At 45.3% G+C, this 17,131-nt stretch overlaps 1 protein-coding gene across 3 annotated transcripts in view; it reads left to right on the forward strand.

Annotated features, from left to right (window-relative positions):
• LOC139378446 (apoptotic protease-activating factor 1-like) overlaps positions 1-8,330 on the forward strand; it is a 70,344-nt gene extending 62,014 nt beyond the window's left edge. For all 3 annotated transcript variants that reach the window (XM_071120623.1, XM_071120621.1, XM_071120622.1), the window contains one exon: positions 7,740-8,330. In XM_071120623.1, coding sequence (XP_070976724.1) covers positions 7,740-7,886 — 147 coding nt within the window. In that variant the 3' untranslated portion in view covers positions 7,887-8,330. The remainder of the gene's footprint in view (positions 1-7,739) is intronic.
• The last annotated feature ends 8,801 nt before the right edge of the window (positions 8,331-17,131 follow it).

The following is a 17,131-nucleotide window of genomic DNA, read 5'->3' on the forward strand; positions in this document are numbered from 1 at the left end:
AGAAGGATGGAGGGGAGAGAGAGATGGAGGAGTTAAAGGATTAACTGTGCATCAATATTTCAGTGGGAGCCTTTGTTGAATAATGCAGCCGTTGCGTCAGACAGTGTTTCCCTTTCTCCGCTTTCTCCACACACACACACACACACACACACACACACACACACACACACACACACACGGGCATTGACATACATACACTGAGTGTACAAAACATTAAGAACATGCTCTTTCCATGACATAGACTGACCAGGTGATTCCAGGTAAAAGCGTATTGATGTCTCTTGTTAAATCCACTTCAATCAATGTAGGTGAAGGGGAGGAGGCAGGTTAAAGAAGGATTTTCAAGCCTTGAAACAATTGAGACATGGATTGTGTGTGTGTTCCATTCAGTGGGGGGATATTTAAGTGCCCTTAAACGGGTTATGGTAGTAGGTGCCAGGCGTACCAGTTTGAGTCAAGAACTGCAACGCTGCTGGGTTTTTCACGCTCCACAGTTTCCCGTGTGTGTCAAGAATGGTCCACCACCCAAAGAACATCCAGCCAACTTGACACAACTGTGGGAAGCATTGGAGTCGACATGGGCCAGCATCCCTGTGGAACGCTTTCAGCACCTTGTAGAGTCCATGTCCCGATGATTTGAGGCTGTTCTGAGGACAACATTGAGGGAGGTGGTGTTCATATTTGGTACATCCGTGTACAGTTGTAATATAGGCCTACAGTGTACTGGTATTCACCTAGTTCACCCACAGTTCTCTCACCTTTTATTTGATCATCTCTCTCCCTCCATCTCCTGTCCTGTGGCTACCTTGTCCCAGAGCCTGTAGGAGTTGAACAAGAGCAAGGGAACTGTACGCATTCTCCCTGGGCACTTCGTCTGAGTGTGCTCTCTTAAGAGAGATTGCTCACCCACATATAAACACCTGCCTCTCCATCTCTCTCCCTCCTTTCCTATTTCTCTCTCTCCTCCCATCCAACTATCTCTCTCTCTCTCTCACTCTCTCTCTCTCTCTCACTCACTCACTCACTCACTCACTCACTCACTCACTCACTCACTCACTCACTCACTCACTCACTCACTCACTCACTCACTCACTCACTCACTCACTCACTCACTCACTCACTCACTCACTCACTCACTCACTCACTCACTCACTCACTCACTCACTCACTCACTCACTCACTCACTCACTCACACACACACACACACACACACACACACACACACACACACACACACACACACACACACACACACACACACACACACACACACACACACACACACACACACACACACACACACACACACACACACACACACACACACACACACACACACACACACACACACACACACACACACACACACACACACACACACACACACTGTTGTGTTGTGACTGGGCCAGGCAGGCTGTGTTTCTATCATGTAAGTCTGAGTTTTTCCCTGGGCAGCTTCAGTAGACAGACCTGCTCAGCTCTGTGGGCTGGGTTATGGTTGTTTCTACACATACTGACACACACACATACTCTCAGTATACAAGCCTGCATATTAACATACTCACACACACATACGCTCAGTATACAAGCCTGCATATTAACATACTGACACACACACATACGCTCAGTATACAAGCCTGCATATTAACATACTGACACACACACATACGCTCAGTATACAAGCCTGCATATTAACATACTGACACACACACACATACTCTCAGTATACAAGCCTGCATATTCACATACACACACACACACACACACGCATACTCTCAGTATACAAGCCTGCATATTCACATACTGACACACAAAAACATACTCTCAGTATACAAGCCTTCATATTAACATACTGACACACACACATACACTCTGTACATGCCTGCATATTCACATACAGACACACACAGGCTCATTCTAGTGTACTGTATTCACTCTAGCATAAGCTAATAAGCTAGGCACACACAGTACATATAGACACACACAGTACATAGACACACACAGTACATATACAAATACATTTAGTCAGTGTGTGTGTGTGTTAGACGGGTTGTTATTCTATATTAGTATATCCACGTAGATATCATCATCAGTGTTAATTTTAGAAGACTTGGCAGGAGGGGGCAGCAAGCTGTGCTGTTGGATTGGAAAGTTTTCTAACTTATGAGAACTCAAGATGGCACACACACACACAAGTTACAAACACACACACATGAAGAAAAACAGAGCTTACAGTACACGTATGCGCGCACACACACACACACCAGGACATTGCATCTTTCTGCTTCGCTAACACCATCATAAATCAATGGCAGCACAGTAATAGTGTTCATATCAGCAGCACCATCTGTTCTATAGAGGACACACACACATTCCATCATGACTTATACTGCAGTATTCTCTTGGTGGTCATTAGACCGTTGTCAAATAAGGCTCCTCTTGTAGTGTGTGTCTGTGTGTACCTATAGTACAGTGACTATGTCCCTGTCATGTTCGTTCCCTCCCTTGCCCCTGTCTTCCCCCGTGTCATGTACACACTGTCCCCAGCACATTGTTTCATTGAAAAATACTGCACCAAACATCTTAGTTAGATGTACAATTGATACTGCACCAAACATCTTAGATGTAAAATTGCACAACTAAGATCTCTTCGGCAAAATGTCAAAATGAATGACAGATTTCTTGGAATAATTCAGACTATTTTGAGGAAGTATATCCTGGCTACGGCATGTCAAAATGGACAAACAGTACAATTTCTGCTTTTTCCTCATTTTTCAAGCATAGGTCTTCCAAGGCAGTATGCAAGCGCACTCGTTTGGTTCAGGTAGTCGTGTTTGGCTAGGCATCAGCCGAACTGTGTTCGGCTAGCCGTGTTTGGCTAGGCATCAGCCGAACTGAAGCATGCTGACCCCTTTAGCAGGAACCACATTCTCTCTTTTCTCTCTGGGGTTAGAGTTTGGAGGATGTGGAGTGAAGTCCTCTCCTGTGTCATTCTCATTTTCTTTATTCGGTCTCTTCTAATCCCTTGCTGGTTGTCTGTCTTTATTCTCATCCCTTGCTGGTTGTCTTGTCTTTATTCTGATCCCTTGCTGGTTGTCTTGTCTTTATTATCATCCCTTGCTGGTTGTCTTGTCTTTATTCTGATCCCTTGCTGGTGGTCTGTCTTTAATCTGATCCCTTGCTGGTTGTCTTGTCTTTATTCTGATCCCTTGCTGGTGGTCTGTCTTTAAACTGATCCCTTGCTGGTTGTCTTTATTCTGATCCCTTGCTGGTTGTCTTGTCTTTATTATCATCCCTTGCTGGTTGTCTTGTCTTTATTCTAATCCCTTGCTGGTTGTCTTGTCTTTATTATCATCCCTTGCTGGTTGTCTTGTCTTTATTCTGATCCCTTGCTGGTGGTCTGTCTTTAATCTGATCCCTTGCTGGTTGTCTGTCTTTATTCTCATCCCTTGCTGGTTGTCTTGTCTTTATTCTGATCCCTTGCTGGTGGTCTGTCTTTAATCTGATCCCTTGCTGGTTGTCTTTATTCTGATCCCTTGCTGGTTGTCTTGTCTTTATTATCATCCCTTGCTGGTTGTCTTGTCTTTATTCTAATCCCTTGCTGGTTGTCTTGTCTTTATTATCATCCCTTGCTGGTTGTCTTGTCTTTATTCTGATCCCTTGCTGGTGGTCTGTCTTTAATCTGATCCCTTGCTGGTTGTCTGTCTTTATTCTCATCCCTTGCTGGTTGTCTTGTCTTTATTCTGATCCCTTGCTGGTGGTCTGTCTTTAATCTGATCCCTTGCTGGTTGTCTTGTCTTTATTCTGATCCCTTGCTGGTGGTCTGTCTTTAATCTGATCCCTTGCTGGTTGTCTGTCTTTATTCTCATCCCTTGCTGGTTGTCTTGTCTTTATTCTCATCCCTTGCTGGTTGTCTTGTCTTTATTCTAATCCCTTGCTGGTTGTCTTGTCTTTATTCTAATCCCTTGCTGGTTGTCTTGTCTTTATTCTCATCCCTTGCTGGTTGTCTTGTCTTTATTCTCATCCCTTGCTGGTTGTCTTGTCTTTATTCTGACCCCTTGCTGGTTGTCTTGTCTTTATTCTCATCCCTTGCTGGTTGTCTTGTCTTTATTCTGACCCCTTGCTGGTTGTCTGTCTTTATTCTAATCCCTTGCTGGTTGTCTGTCTTTATTCTCATCCCTTGCTGGTTGTCTTGTCTTTATTCTCATCCCTTGCTGGTTGTCTTGTCTTTATTCTAATCCCTTGCTGGTTGTCTTGTCTTTATTCTAATCCCTTGCTGGTTGTCTTGTCTTTATTCTCATCCCTTGCTGGTTGTCTTGTCTTTATTCTCTTCCCTTGCTGGTTGTCTGTCTTTATTCTCATCCCTTGCTCGTTGTCTTGTCTTTATTCTCATCCCTTGCTGGTTGTCTTGTCTTTATTCTCATCCCTTGCTGGTTGTCTTGTCTTTATTCTCATCCCTTGCTGGTTGTCTTGTCTTTATTCTCATCTCTTGCTGGTTGTCTTGTCTTTATTCTCATCTCTTGCTGGTTGTCTTGTCTTTATTCTCATCCCTTGCTGGTTGTCTTGTCTTTATTCTGATCCCTTGCTGGTTGTCTGTCTTTATTCTCATCCCTTGCTGATTGTCTGTCTTTATTCTAATCCTTTGCTGGTTGTCTTTTGATCAAAGGATATTTAGAAGAGAGATTGATGAGTGTTTGAGAGACTAGGAGTTTTTGTGCGCACATGAGTGTGTGTGGAGGGAGCTGTTTTTCTTTCCTCTGAGACTTAATCACACTTCGTTCCCCCTCTCCTCTCAGTATGGGGTACCACCTCCTCCATCACGAGAAGCTGTCAAATAGTAAGAATAGTACTAGTTTTATATCCATCCGTTACTACAAAAACCTTCTTCTCTGTTGTCAACAGGCAGGCCACAGGCACACACGCACACAGACACACACACAACACTCCAAGTGCAGCACTACCTAGAGTTATTTAGGGTTAAAAGCATTGCTGAAAGCAGTAACTATCTATATCCATGGGTCCAAATCTGTGTTGCCCAGTCTGGGATTAGAATCAGCAGTCTTACAGCTACAGTACAGGGTTTATTTATTATTAACTCGCCTCACTGTCTAGCTCTCCTCTCTCTCCAAATATTTATATGGAAATGGAGGGTGTGTGAAAGAAAGGAGGGGGAGAGAATAAAATGAGAGATGGAGAGAAAGAGATGAATTTAGAGACATCTTAGTGGTGTTAAATATTGAAGACCTTTGTCTTGTTGTGTTGCATGGTTATGTAAGTGATCTGAAAGGGAATCACCTACCGGACCTTCTCCATCTCTCCTTCTCTCCTTCCCTCCATCTCTCCTTCCCTCCATCTCTCCTTCTCTTCTCCACAGAAGCATACCTCATTAAGTCAAAACAGACATCCTGTTGTTCCTCCTATTTGTTTTAATGAGACCCTCCATTTCTCAGTCTTCATAGATCTAGAATAGTCAGCTTGAGGCCTTATGGAGCTCAGTCACCCCACTTCACTGCAGCCTGCTCCATACGCTGCTCACACAGTGGTGTTGGTATTCCACAGACCGTGGCCGAAACCCCTGCAGAGGTTTGTAGTGTACAGACCGAGCCATTACACAGCATGGGCCTCACACTCATAGACTAGAGATAGGGGGGTACAGAGTGGCAGACAGTCAGGCACACCACACACAAAAATACACAGAAATATTAATGAATCATACAAACTCCTCAAACACACAAAAGGAGTCTCATTTGCAAGCTGTACTTGCAGGGGAATGGAAAATGAGACCCCTTTTGTGTGTTTGAGGAGTTTGTATGATTCATTAATATTTCTGTGTCTGTGGTGTGTTTGTGCGTGCGTACATGTGTCTGCGTGTGAGAATATGTGTGTACTTGAGTACAATGGTACAAGGGTACTACTACTAATACTGCAACAGTTGACGCTGCACACACATTCTCGGAGACAGACTTTTTCCTCAGACCCACAATAACACCTGGGTCTTACAGTCAGACTTGATCTGGTTTTTCCTCAGACCCACAATAACAGCTGGGTCTTACAGTCAGACTTGAACTGGTTTTTCCTCAGACCCACAATAACACCTGGGTCTTACAGTCTGACTTGAACTGGTTTTTCCTCAGACCCACAATAACAGCTGGGTCTTACAGTCAGACTTGAACTGGTTTTTCCTCTGACCCACAATAACAGCTGGGTCTTACAGTCAGACTTGAACTGGTTTTTCCTCTGACCCACAATAACAGCTGGGTCTTACAGTCAGACTTGAACTGGTTTTTCCTCTGACCCACAATAACAGCTGGGTCTTACAGTCAGACTTGAACTGGTTTTTCCTCTGACCCACAATAACAGCTGGGTCTTACAGTCAGACTTGAACTGGTTTTTCCTCTGACCCACAATAACAGCTGGGTCTTACAGTCAGACTTGAACTGGTTTTTCCTCTGACCCACAATAACAGCTGGGTCTTACAGTCAGACTTGGCTTGGTTTTTCCTCTGACCCACAATAACAGCTGGGTCTTACAGTCAGACTTGGCTTGGTTTTTCCTCTGACCCACAATAACAGCTGGGTCTTACAGTCAGACTTGGCTTGGTTTTTCATCAGACCCACAATAACAGCTGGGTCTTACAGTCAGACTTGGCTTGGTTTTTCATCAGACCCACAATAACACCTGGGTCTTACAGTCAGACTTGGCTTGGTTTTTCATCAGACCCACAATAACAGCTGGGTCTTACAGTCAGACTTGGCTTGGTTTTTCATCAGACCCACAATAACACCTGGGTCTTACAGTCAGACTTGGCTTGGTTTTTCATCAGACCCACAATAACACCTGGGTCTTACAGTCAGACTTGGCTTGGTTTTTCATCAGACCCACAATAACAGCTGGGTCTTACAGTCAGACTTGGCTTGGTTTTTCCTCTGACCCACAATAACAGCTGGGTCTTACAGTCAGACTTGGCTTGGTTTTTCATCAGACCCACAATAACAGCTGGGTCTTACAGTCAGACTTGGCTTGGTTTTTCATCAGACCCACAATAACAGCTGGGTCTTACAGTCAGACTTGGCTTGGTTTTTCCTCTGACCCACAATAACAGCTGGGTCTTACAGTCAGACTTGGCTTGGTTTTTCATCAGACCCACAATAACAGCTGGGTCTTACAGTCAGACTTGGCTTGGTTTTTCATCAGACCCACAATAACAGCTGGGTCTTACAGTCAGACTTGGCTTGGTTTTTCATCAGACCCACAATAACAGCTGGGTCTTACAGTCAGACTTGGCTTGGTTTTTCATCTGACCCACAATGGAGTTGAGGAAGTGGAAATATGTTCTGCAGGGAGATAAGTGGTTTGATGATGCTGTCTGTTTTCATTGGCTTGATAAAAGAGCGAATATGAATATTATTCTGGGAAATGTGGAAGATTGGCATGTCTTCGTTTGAGACACCTCCTGCGCGCACACTTGATATAATTGACTTGGTGCCTTTGATAGTGGATTCCTGAGAGGTGGAACTTCAATGAAAAAATTACAGCTTAGCAGGTCGCATTAAACAGAATCGGTTAGCAAACATATGTGTGTGTGTGTGACAAGACCAAACTGCATCACTGATCTATTATCAGACGGGCTCTTACAGGGTACTGTACAGCAGTGGTAGGAGCTTAGAGACACACTTAAACTGATAACTCTCTCACTCTGTCTCTCTTGCCCCTGCTCTCTCTCTTGCTCTCCCTCATAGTGGTGGAACGTGGAGAAAGGAGAGGCCCTCCAGACCTTCTACCCGACAGGAGCCAATCTGAAAAGGATCCACGTGTCACCTGACTTCTCCACCTTCGTCACCATCGACAATATCGGAATCCTCTACATCCTGAAGAAGGTGGAATGAGAGGGAGGCATAGCTCATTAGTCTAAAGTGGTTTCCTTATAGCTCATTAGTCTAAAGGGGGCGTAGCTCAATAATGGAAATAGTTTTCGTCTCCTCTCCTTGCATTGATCTGAAAGAGCCAGACAGGTGAGAGCCAATGTCTGTTAGTCATCTGCCATGTTGCTTTAGCCTGCGTTCTCAGATCAGAGTAGGTGAAGAACAGGAGATCTGCTAAAGGACAATCATTTCTCCTGCTCTGCCTTCTGCATGCCATAACAGTCAAACAATCACAACAAAATACATCATTTCTCCTGCTCTGCCTTCTGCATGCCATAACAGTCAAACAATCACAACAAAATACATCATTTCTCCTGCTCTGCCTTCTGCATGCCACAACAGTCAAACAATCACAACAAAATACATCATTTCTCCTGCTCTGCCTTCTGCATGCCATAACAGTCAAACAATCACTATAAATACATCATTTCTCCTGCTCTGCCTTCTGCATGCCACAACAGTCAAACAATCACATTAAATACATCATTTCTCCTGCTCTGCCTTCTGCATGCCACAACAGTCAAACAATCACATTAAATACATCATTTCTCCTGCTCTGCCTTCTGCATGCCACAACAGTCAAACAATCACAACAAAATACATCATTTCTCCTGCTCTGCCTTCTGCATGCCACAACAGTCAAACAATCACATTAAATACATCATTTCTCCTGCTCTGCCTTCTGCATGCCACAACAGTCAAACAATCACAACAAAATACATCATTTCTCCTGCTCTGCCTTCTGCATGCCATAACAGTCAAACAATCACTATAAATACATCATTCCTCCTGCTCTGCCTTCTGCATGCCACAACAGTCAAACAATCACAACAAAATTGATATCCTGACAAAATGAACTATTCTGCTTTTCTTATTGTATCAGGGGACCATAGACAAAAAGCATTTGATTCTTACTGCACTGGGGTAAATTGCATGCAATATGGAGAGATTTTTCTATGCTCTTTTTAACTAAAAAAATCTATGCTATAATGAAATGCACCAGCATTATCTGTTGTGATTCTACAGTGATGTTGTCAAACACAGTGAATTGGTTTTGTATTTCTAAGTGCCCAATGAGTCTTTTGCTTTGTTAATGTCGTGGCACTCTGCAAAGGGTCATGATTGTGTTCCGTCGTCTTAAACAAAGTACATGTATTTTTCCCTGTGAAGTTTGGGTGGCAGGGAGCCTAGCGATTAAGAGCGTTGTGCCAGTAACCTAAAGGCTGCTGTGTCAATCTGAGCCGACTGGGTGAAAAATCTCTCTTATGCCCTTCAGCAACACACTTAACCCTAATTTGCTCTTGTAAGTCGCTCTGGATAAGAGTGTCTGTTGACTAAAATCTAAAGGTCTAAACCTGTGTATTTGGACTAACTAAAGCCTTAAAGATGGATTCCGCAGTATGGGGAAGCCTACCCACCACTTTAAAAAAAATTCAAGGCATTTGTCAGAATAGCATCTGTCGACTATGTTTACTATCAAGTTCAATACTGTTTAGGACATTTTATACACTAATTATATCAATAGAGCCTGTTTTTTTTTGTTTGTACAAGTCCTTTTTTATTGTATATATCTTGCTTTCATACATTTTGTTTTCTTATTACTACTGATCCACGCTCTAGTGAGCTTTGTAGGAAGGCACTATGATTTATCTCTTGTGGTCTGTATAAAGAACATGGCCTTGTTCCAATACTTTGACAATGCGTCCTTCCTTCCTCGCTTCCTTCCTTCCATCGTTGCTTGTCGTCATCTCTGATCTGACGCTATTGAATAGCTGACCGATTGCTTCCACTTCATGGTTGACAATCCAGAGTCATTTCAAATCTGTGAATTTTTGAAAGGAAAGGATGCGTTTTCAAAGTATTCAATCTGGGCCTTGTTTTTGATGTCAGAACATGTGCTCTTACCTATTGGTGCTTTAAACTCAGTGTGCAAGTAAATCATCAGAGGAGGTCTCTCCCTGTCAATCAAATCTGTGAAGTCACGAGGTGATCTCAGGACATGAATACTGTTATGGTAAAGTGCTTGTGTGTGGTCTGTAATGTATAATGTTTAATTCTCTAAGGTATTATAAGACAGCAGGTGGCTTACATACTCCTCTAAATTTGTCATTAAATCATTTGATGTTCACTGTCCAGAGCATAGGGTAGTATTTGATCTGCACTGAACAAAAAAAACACATGTCAAGTGTTGGTTTCATGAGCTGAAATAAAACATTCCTGAAATTTTCCATATGCACAAAAAGCTTATTTCTTTAACAAATTTGCTTAGATCCTTTTTAGTGAGCATTTCTCCTTTGTCGAGATGATCCATCCACCTGACAGCTGTAGCATATCAAGAAGCTGATTAAACAGCATAATCATTACATATAAGGCCATTCTAAAATGTGCTGTTTTGACACACAACACAATGCCACAGATGTCTCAAGTTTTGAGGGAGCGTGCAATTGGCGTACTGACTACAGGAATGTCCATCAGAGCTGTTGCCAGAGAATTTGATGTTAATTTCTCAACCATAAGCCGCCTCCAACCTTGTTTTAGAGAATTTGGAAGTACGTCCAGCCGGACTCACAACCGTAGACCATGTGTAACCACACCAACCCAGGACCTCCACATCTGACTTCTTCACCTGCGGGATCATCTGAGATCAGCCACCTGGATAGATGATGAATCTGTGGGTTTGCACAATCAAATAATTTCTGCACTGTCAAATGTCTTAGAGAAGCTCATCTGCGTGCTCGTCGTCCTCACCAGGGTCTTGACCTGACTGCAGTTCAGCGTCGTAACCGACTTCAGTGGGCAAATGCTCACCTTTGATGGCCACTGGCTCCCTGGAGAAGTGTGCTCTTCATGGATGAATCCCAGTTTCCACTGTACCGGACAGATGGCAGCGTGTATAGCGTTGTGTGGCCGAGCGGTTTGCTGATGTCAACATTGTGAACAGAGTGCCCCATGGTACCGTGACGAGATCCTGAGGACCATTGTTGTGCCATTCATCACCCGCCATCACCTCATGTTTCAGCATGATAATGCACGGCCCCACATCGCAAGGATCTGTACACAATAACTGGAAGCTGAAAATGTCCCAGTTCTTCCATACTCACCAGACTTGTCACCCATGATGCATTTTTAGAATGCTCTGGCTCAGCGTGTTCCAGTTCCCGCCAATATCCAGCAACTTCGCACAGCTATTAAGAGGAGTGGGACAACATTCCACAGGCCACAATTAACACCCTGATCAACTCTATGCAAAGGAGATGTGTCATGCTGCATGAGGCAAATGGTGGTCACACCAGATACTGACTGGTGTTCTGATCCACGCGACTACTGTTTTTTTGAAGGTATCTATGACCAACAGATGCATATCTGTATTCCCAGTCATGTGAAATCTATAGAATAGGGTCTAATTTATTTGTTTCAATTGACTGATTTCCTTACATAAACTGTAACTCAGTAAAATCTTTGAAATTGTTGCATGTTGCGTTGATGTTTGTGTTTAATGGATAAGAGAAGTTAGATCTGAAGCAGTTTGAACGAAAAATGCAAAAGATGTTCAAATACGATGATGATGTGTAGACTAGCCATATTGTGTGTGTGTGTGTGTGTGTGTGTGTGTGTGTGTGTGTGTGTGTGTGTGTGTGTGTGTGTGTGTCAGAGGAGATGCTGCTGACTGTAGAGGCTGCATGGCTGTCAGTGTTAGCTCCTCCAGGGAGGGAGTACTGGGTTAGCTAGCTGCTGACACAATGTTGGTCACGCTCCGTCTGCTCCTGATACATCCTTCTGACAGACCGCTGATGGGTCGACAAGCCCAACATACCTGTCTCCTTATACCACACTGCCTGCCTCCTTATCCCACGCTGCCTGCCTCCTAATCCCACGCTGCCTGCCTCCTTATCCCACGCTGCCCGCCTCCTTATCCCACGCTGCCCGCCTCCTTATCCCACGCTGCCCGTCTCCTTATCCCACGCTGCCCGTCTCCTTATCCCACGCTGCCTGTCTAATTATCCCACGCTGCCTGTCTCCTTATCCCACGCTGCCTTCTCCTTATACCACGCTGCCTGTGTTCTTATCCCACGCTGCCTGTGTTCTTATCCCACGCTGCCCGTCTCCTTATCCCACGCTGCCCGTTTCCTTATCCCACGCTGCCTTCTCCTTATCCCACGCTGCCTGTCTCATTATCCCACACTGCCTGTCTCATTATCCCACGCTGCCTGTTTCATTATACCACGCTGTCTTCTCCTTATCCCACGCTGCCTGTCTCATTATACCGCGCTGCCTGTTTCCTTATCCCACGCTGCCTGTCTCATTATCCCACTATTGAAGGAATTTGATTCCTCTGTTTTAATTCCCAATTAAAATGAAACACTTTGTCAATTCATAAGAATTTGTATGACCCTTATTTTATAGAAATAGACAGAGCCGGGTCTTAAAGACAAATAACAGCCTTTATTCACGAGAGTACTGCCACGATACTGGTTACCACAGGTTATAAACTGAAAATGACGTCATTAGTTCCAGCACCATCTCCGTTCCAGTACAAAGGCTGTATCTCAAGCCTTCCCACATCCGTCTCCCTACCAATTTAATATAATTTACGAGTCAAGGTTTTCTCGTGTAGATAAGCATTCTAGCCAGTCTGATTCATTTGTACCAAGGAACAGTCAGTCATTGTTCTAACTCTTGACCACATTCACACACATTACATTCAGTACTGGGATCAAGAAAGAAAATTCATACATATACAGTAACATAATAGTATTCTAATTAGTACATATACAGTAACATAATAGTATTCTGATTAGTACATCCTGATTGAAATGTATACATAATTAGTCATTATAGATAAAAATTCCCTTAACACCCACGCTGCCTGTCTCCTTATCCCACGCTGCCTGTCTCCTTATCCCACGCTGCCTGTCTCCTTATCCCACGCAGCCTGTCTCCTTATCCCACGCTGCCTGTCTCCTTATCCCACGCTGCCTAACTTCTTATCCCACGCTGCCTGTGTTCTTATCCCACGCTGCCTGTCTCATTATCCAACAATGCCTGTCTCCTTATACCACGCTGCCTTCTCCTTATCCCACACTGCCTGTCTCCTTATCCCACGCTGCCTGTGTTCTTATCCCACACTGCCTGACTCCTTATCTCACAATGCCTGTCTCCTTATACCACGCTGCCTGTCTCCTTATCCCACGCTGCCTGTCTCCTTATCCCACGCTGCCTGTCTCCTTATACCACGCTGCCTGTCTCCTTATACCACGCTGCCTGTCTCCTTATCCCACGCTGCCTGCCTCCTTATACCACACTGCCTGTCTCCTTATACCATGCTGCCTTCTCCTTATCCCACACTGCCTGTCACCATGCTTCCTCTCTCTCTGCATCCCTCTGTGTGTCAAAGCCCAACTGCTAAAGGCTGTGGATCTGGGAATGATTATGATGGTTGATTGATTTTTTATTTTATTTTACCTTTATTTATACCGTTTTTTCTCATTGAGATAATATCTCTTTTCCAAGAGAGACCTGGTCCAATAGCAGCAGAGGGAACAACGTTTCAGAAAAAACAACTTACATAAACTAACACATCATTAAACAAAACTATAAACACACATACAATATAACAAACATTTTACATTAAAAACACAAACATCTTGACTAAAAACAGCTGGACTAAAAACAATTACACTCTTCTATGATATATACATCAATCAAGTGTTCCACCAATGAATGAAACCAATGAAACTAGATTATCACGTTTTAAAATGTTCAGGAGAGAATTCCAGGACCACGGTGCTAAGTTGATGGATACTGATGGTTGAAACCTCCTCTGTGCTGAACACATATTTCGTCTGGATTGAACATCCAAAGCCCACTTTCAATTGGTTTGTTTGGACATTGTTAAAATAGAGAGGGTCTCATGAGAGTTTGTACCACTGTGTGTGTGTGTGTGTGTGTGTGTGTGTGTGTGTGTGTGTGTGTGTGTGTGTGTGTGTGTGTGTGTGTGTGTGTGTGTGTGTGTGTGTGTGTGTTAGACCTACTTCTGTGTCTGTATTAAAATCCCTTCGTCCTGGGACAAGTGTGAAGTTCTCCAGTCTTTGTCAGTATCCTCAGTAAAAAGTCTTTGCACTCATTGTAATTAATCATTGTCTCTGGTTGAGTTAATTAAAACCAGCTGAAGGCTTTGCGTTCGCTTACAGAGGGAAACTGACGCTTGGTCTTTAAGGGCTGAGACTTGACAAAGGTCTTACTCATTAGGCACCCAAGCAAGAAGCCATACTGAAACAGGGAGGGACTATCTGAACTTCAATAGAAATGCTCATTTTCCTTTTCCGTTGCAAAATGTTTTGCTACGATGTGCTATAATGAATGTGATCCAGAGCTATACGTCCCATCTCATACACAGGTCATTTATTTTTCTCGTTTACTGGCCTAGTTAGCTTAGTTAGCATTCACAATGATGGATCTAGGTCTTGGCTAATGCGTCAGGCACATTTCTAGACCTCCCTAGTTCCAGTGTAAAAGTGGAAGGCCCCAACTGGAGACTTGTTTTCCCAGTAGCCTTTGAGAGGGCTGGGCTGGAAGATTTCATTCAAGACATGTGAACCTCCTGGGTTCTGTCTGCGCAATACTTTAATTATGATGGATCTAGGTCTTGGCTAATGCATCAGGCACATTTTTAGACCTTCCTAGTTGTTTTTCCAGCTGGGCTGGAAGATTTCAGTATTCTGTCTCCTCTGTATCCTGTCTGCTGCCTGCTGTCTCCTCTCTGCTGCCTGCTGTCTCCTGTCTGCTGCCTGCTGTCTCCTCTCTGCTGCCTGCTGTCTCCTCTCCGCTGCCTGCTGTCTCCTCTCTGCTGCCTGCTGTCTCCTCTCTGCTGCCTGCTGTCTCCTCTCTGCTGCCTGCTGTCTCCTGTCTGCTGCCTGCTGTCTCCTCTCTGCTGCCTGCTGTCTCCTCTCTGCTGCCTGCTGTCTCCTCTCCGCTGCCTGCTGTCTCCTCTCTGCTGCCTGCTGTCTCCTCTCTGCTGCCTGCTGTCTCCTCTCTGCTGCCTGCTGTCTCCTCTCTGCTGCCTGCTGTCTCCTGTCTGCTGCCTGCTGTCTCCTCTCTGCTGCCTGCTGTCTCCTCTCTGCTGCCTGCTGTCTCCTCTCTGCTGCCTGCTGTCTCCTCTCTGCTGCCCGCTGTCTCCTGTCTCCTCTTTGCTGTATCCTGTCTGCTGCCTGCTGTCTCCTCTCTGCTGCCTGCTGCCTCCTGCTGTCTCCTCTCTGCTGCCCGCTGTCTCCTGTCTCCTCTCTGCTGCCTGCTGTGTCCTCTCTGCTGCCTGCTGTGTCCTCTCTGCTGCCCGCTGTGTTCTCTCTGCTGCCCGCTGTCTTCTGTCTCCTCTCTGCTGTCTGCTGCCTGCTGTGTCCTCTCTGCTGCCTGCTGTCTCCTCTCTGTTGCCTGCTGTCTGCTGTGTCCTCCCTGCTGCCTGCTGTCTTCTCTCTGTTGCCTGCTGTCTGCTCTCTGCTGTCTGCTGTGTCCTCTCTGCTGCCTGCAGTCTCCTCTCTGTTGCCTGCTGTCTGCTGTCTCCTCCCTGCTGCCTGCTGTCTCCTCTCTGTTGCCTGCTGTCTGCTGTCTCCTCTCTGCTGCCTGCTGTCTCCTCTCTGTTGCCTGCTGTCTGCTGTGTCCTCTCTGCTGTCTGCTGTGTCCTCTCTGCTGCCTGCTGTCTGCTGTCTCCTCTCTGCTGTCTGCTGTGTCCTCTCTGCTGTCTCCTGTCTCCTCTCTGCTGTCTGCTGTCTCCTCTCTGCTGTCTGCTGTGTCCTCTCTGCTGTCTGCTGTGTCCTCTCTGCTGTCTGCTGTGTCCTCTCTGCTGCCTGCTGTCTCCTTTCTGTTGCCTGTTGCCTGCTGTCTCCTCTACTGTCTCCTGTCTGCTCAATACTTTTATTGTATTTTCTGTTTTCTTCACTTTTCATTTACAGACAGACACACACACACACACACACACACACACACACACACACACACAGAGGGTGCTGGGGGGATGGTGAACTGTAGGTTACTTAATATTGATTGGTTCCTCCACCATTGAGACCTCTGGCCAAGCAGGGCAGCTGTCTCAATCATAATTATCATGCATAGGAAGTGTCAGTGAGTGCATCTATATACTGTATGTGTGGTGAAAAACAATGATGGCGTCAGTTTGTGTGTGTAACAGTGATGTGTATATGGCCCAGGGGTTGTAGATCTCACTGTCTGGCACTGTGGCTGTGTTACCTGACTAACACTCCCCCCTCCACTGACCCTGCCAGGAAAGTGGTTCCTGCCACATCGGAGCACAGTCGCCACATTAACCCTCTCCCACCTGCTGACCACTGCTTCCTGTCAGACCTCTGAGTCCCTGCGCATCCCCTTTCTCCCTCCCCTGACCTTGGCCGAACATTGGTTCCTGTCAGCTGTCCACGCTGCTGCCCTCCGCCTTTATTTCTCCCCCATGTCGAGTGAGGGTTTGGGCTCCATTCCACTCCCTACCCCCTTCCCTTAGCCACCTAACCATTCACTCTGTGCCGATCTGAAGTAACCAGATAGGTGTATGTAAAACAGGGATATTATAGCCTCAATATAGTTAAGTAGATCTTGCTATCACATCCTACACAGTCCATTCAGATCTGTACACTTCGAAGGGGGTAGGAGACGAGGGAAGGTTGGTAAGGGAGTATAGATTGAAATGGGATGGGCCCAGGGAGAGCAGATGCTCCAGTCACTCGTGCATCACATGGTTACAGCTAACCCAGCATGATGTCAGAGCCAATAACACACAAAGCGAACCTACAGATCAGGGTTATAGAGGGGGCGGGGCAAGCTGATATGTCTGTCCCCTCCACCAATCTGGTTGTAGTGGAGTGGGTTCTAACTGGCTGTGGAGAAAGGTGACCCCTAGCCCCCAGCCTTTACCCCCAAAATATGTGGACACCATGCCACTGATTGGCCAGTGCACACACCTGCCAGTCCAGGTCTCAATCAATTGGTGATTGATCACTTATCTTGCAGCTTTCATATGGGTGAAAGGACACCACAGAAACCCCAGTCATAGACTGTCCTCGCTGCTACCGCACGGCAAACGGTACCGGAGTGCCAAGTCTAGGTCCAAGAGGCTTCTAAACAGCTTCTACCCCCAAAACATAAGACTCCTGAACATCTATTCAAATGGCTACTCAGACTATTTGCCCTGCCCCCCCTTTTAT

The sequence above is a fragment of the Oncorhynchus clarkii genome, chromosome 21, assembly GCF_045791955.1.
Source record: "Oncorhynchus clarkii lewisi isolate Uvic-CL-2024 chromosome 21, UVic_Ocla_1.0, whole genome shotgun sequence".
NCBI classification, from domain to species: Eukaryota; Metazoa; Chordata; class Actinopteri; order Salmoniformes; family Salmonidae; genus Oncorhynchus; species Oncorhynchus clarkii.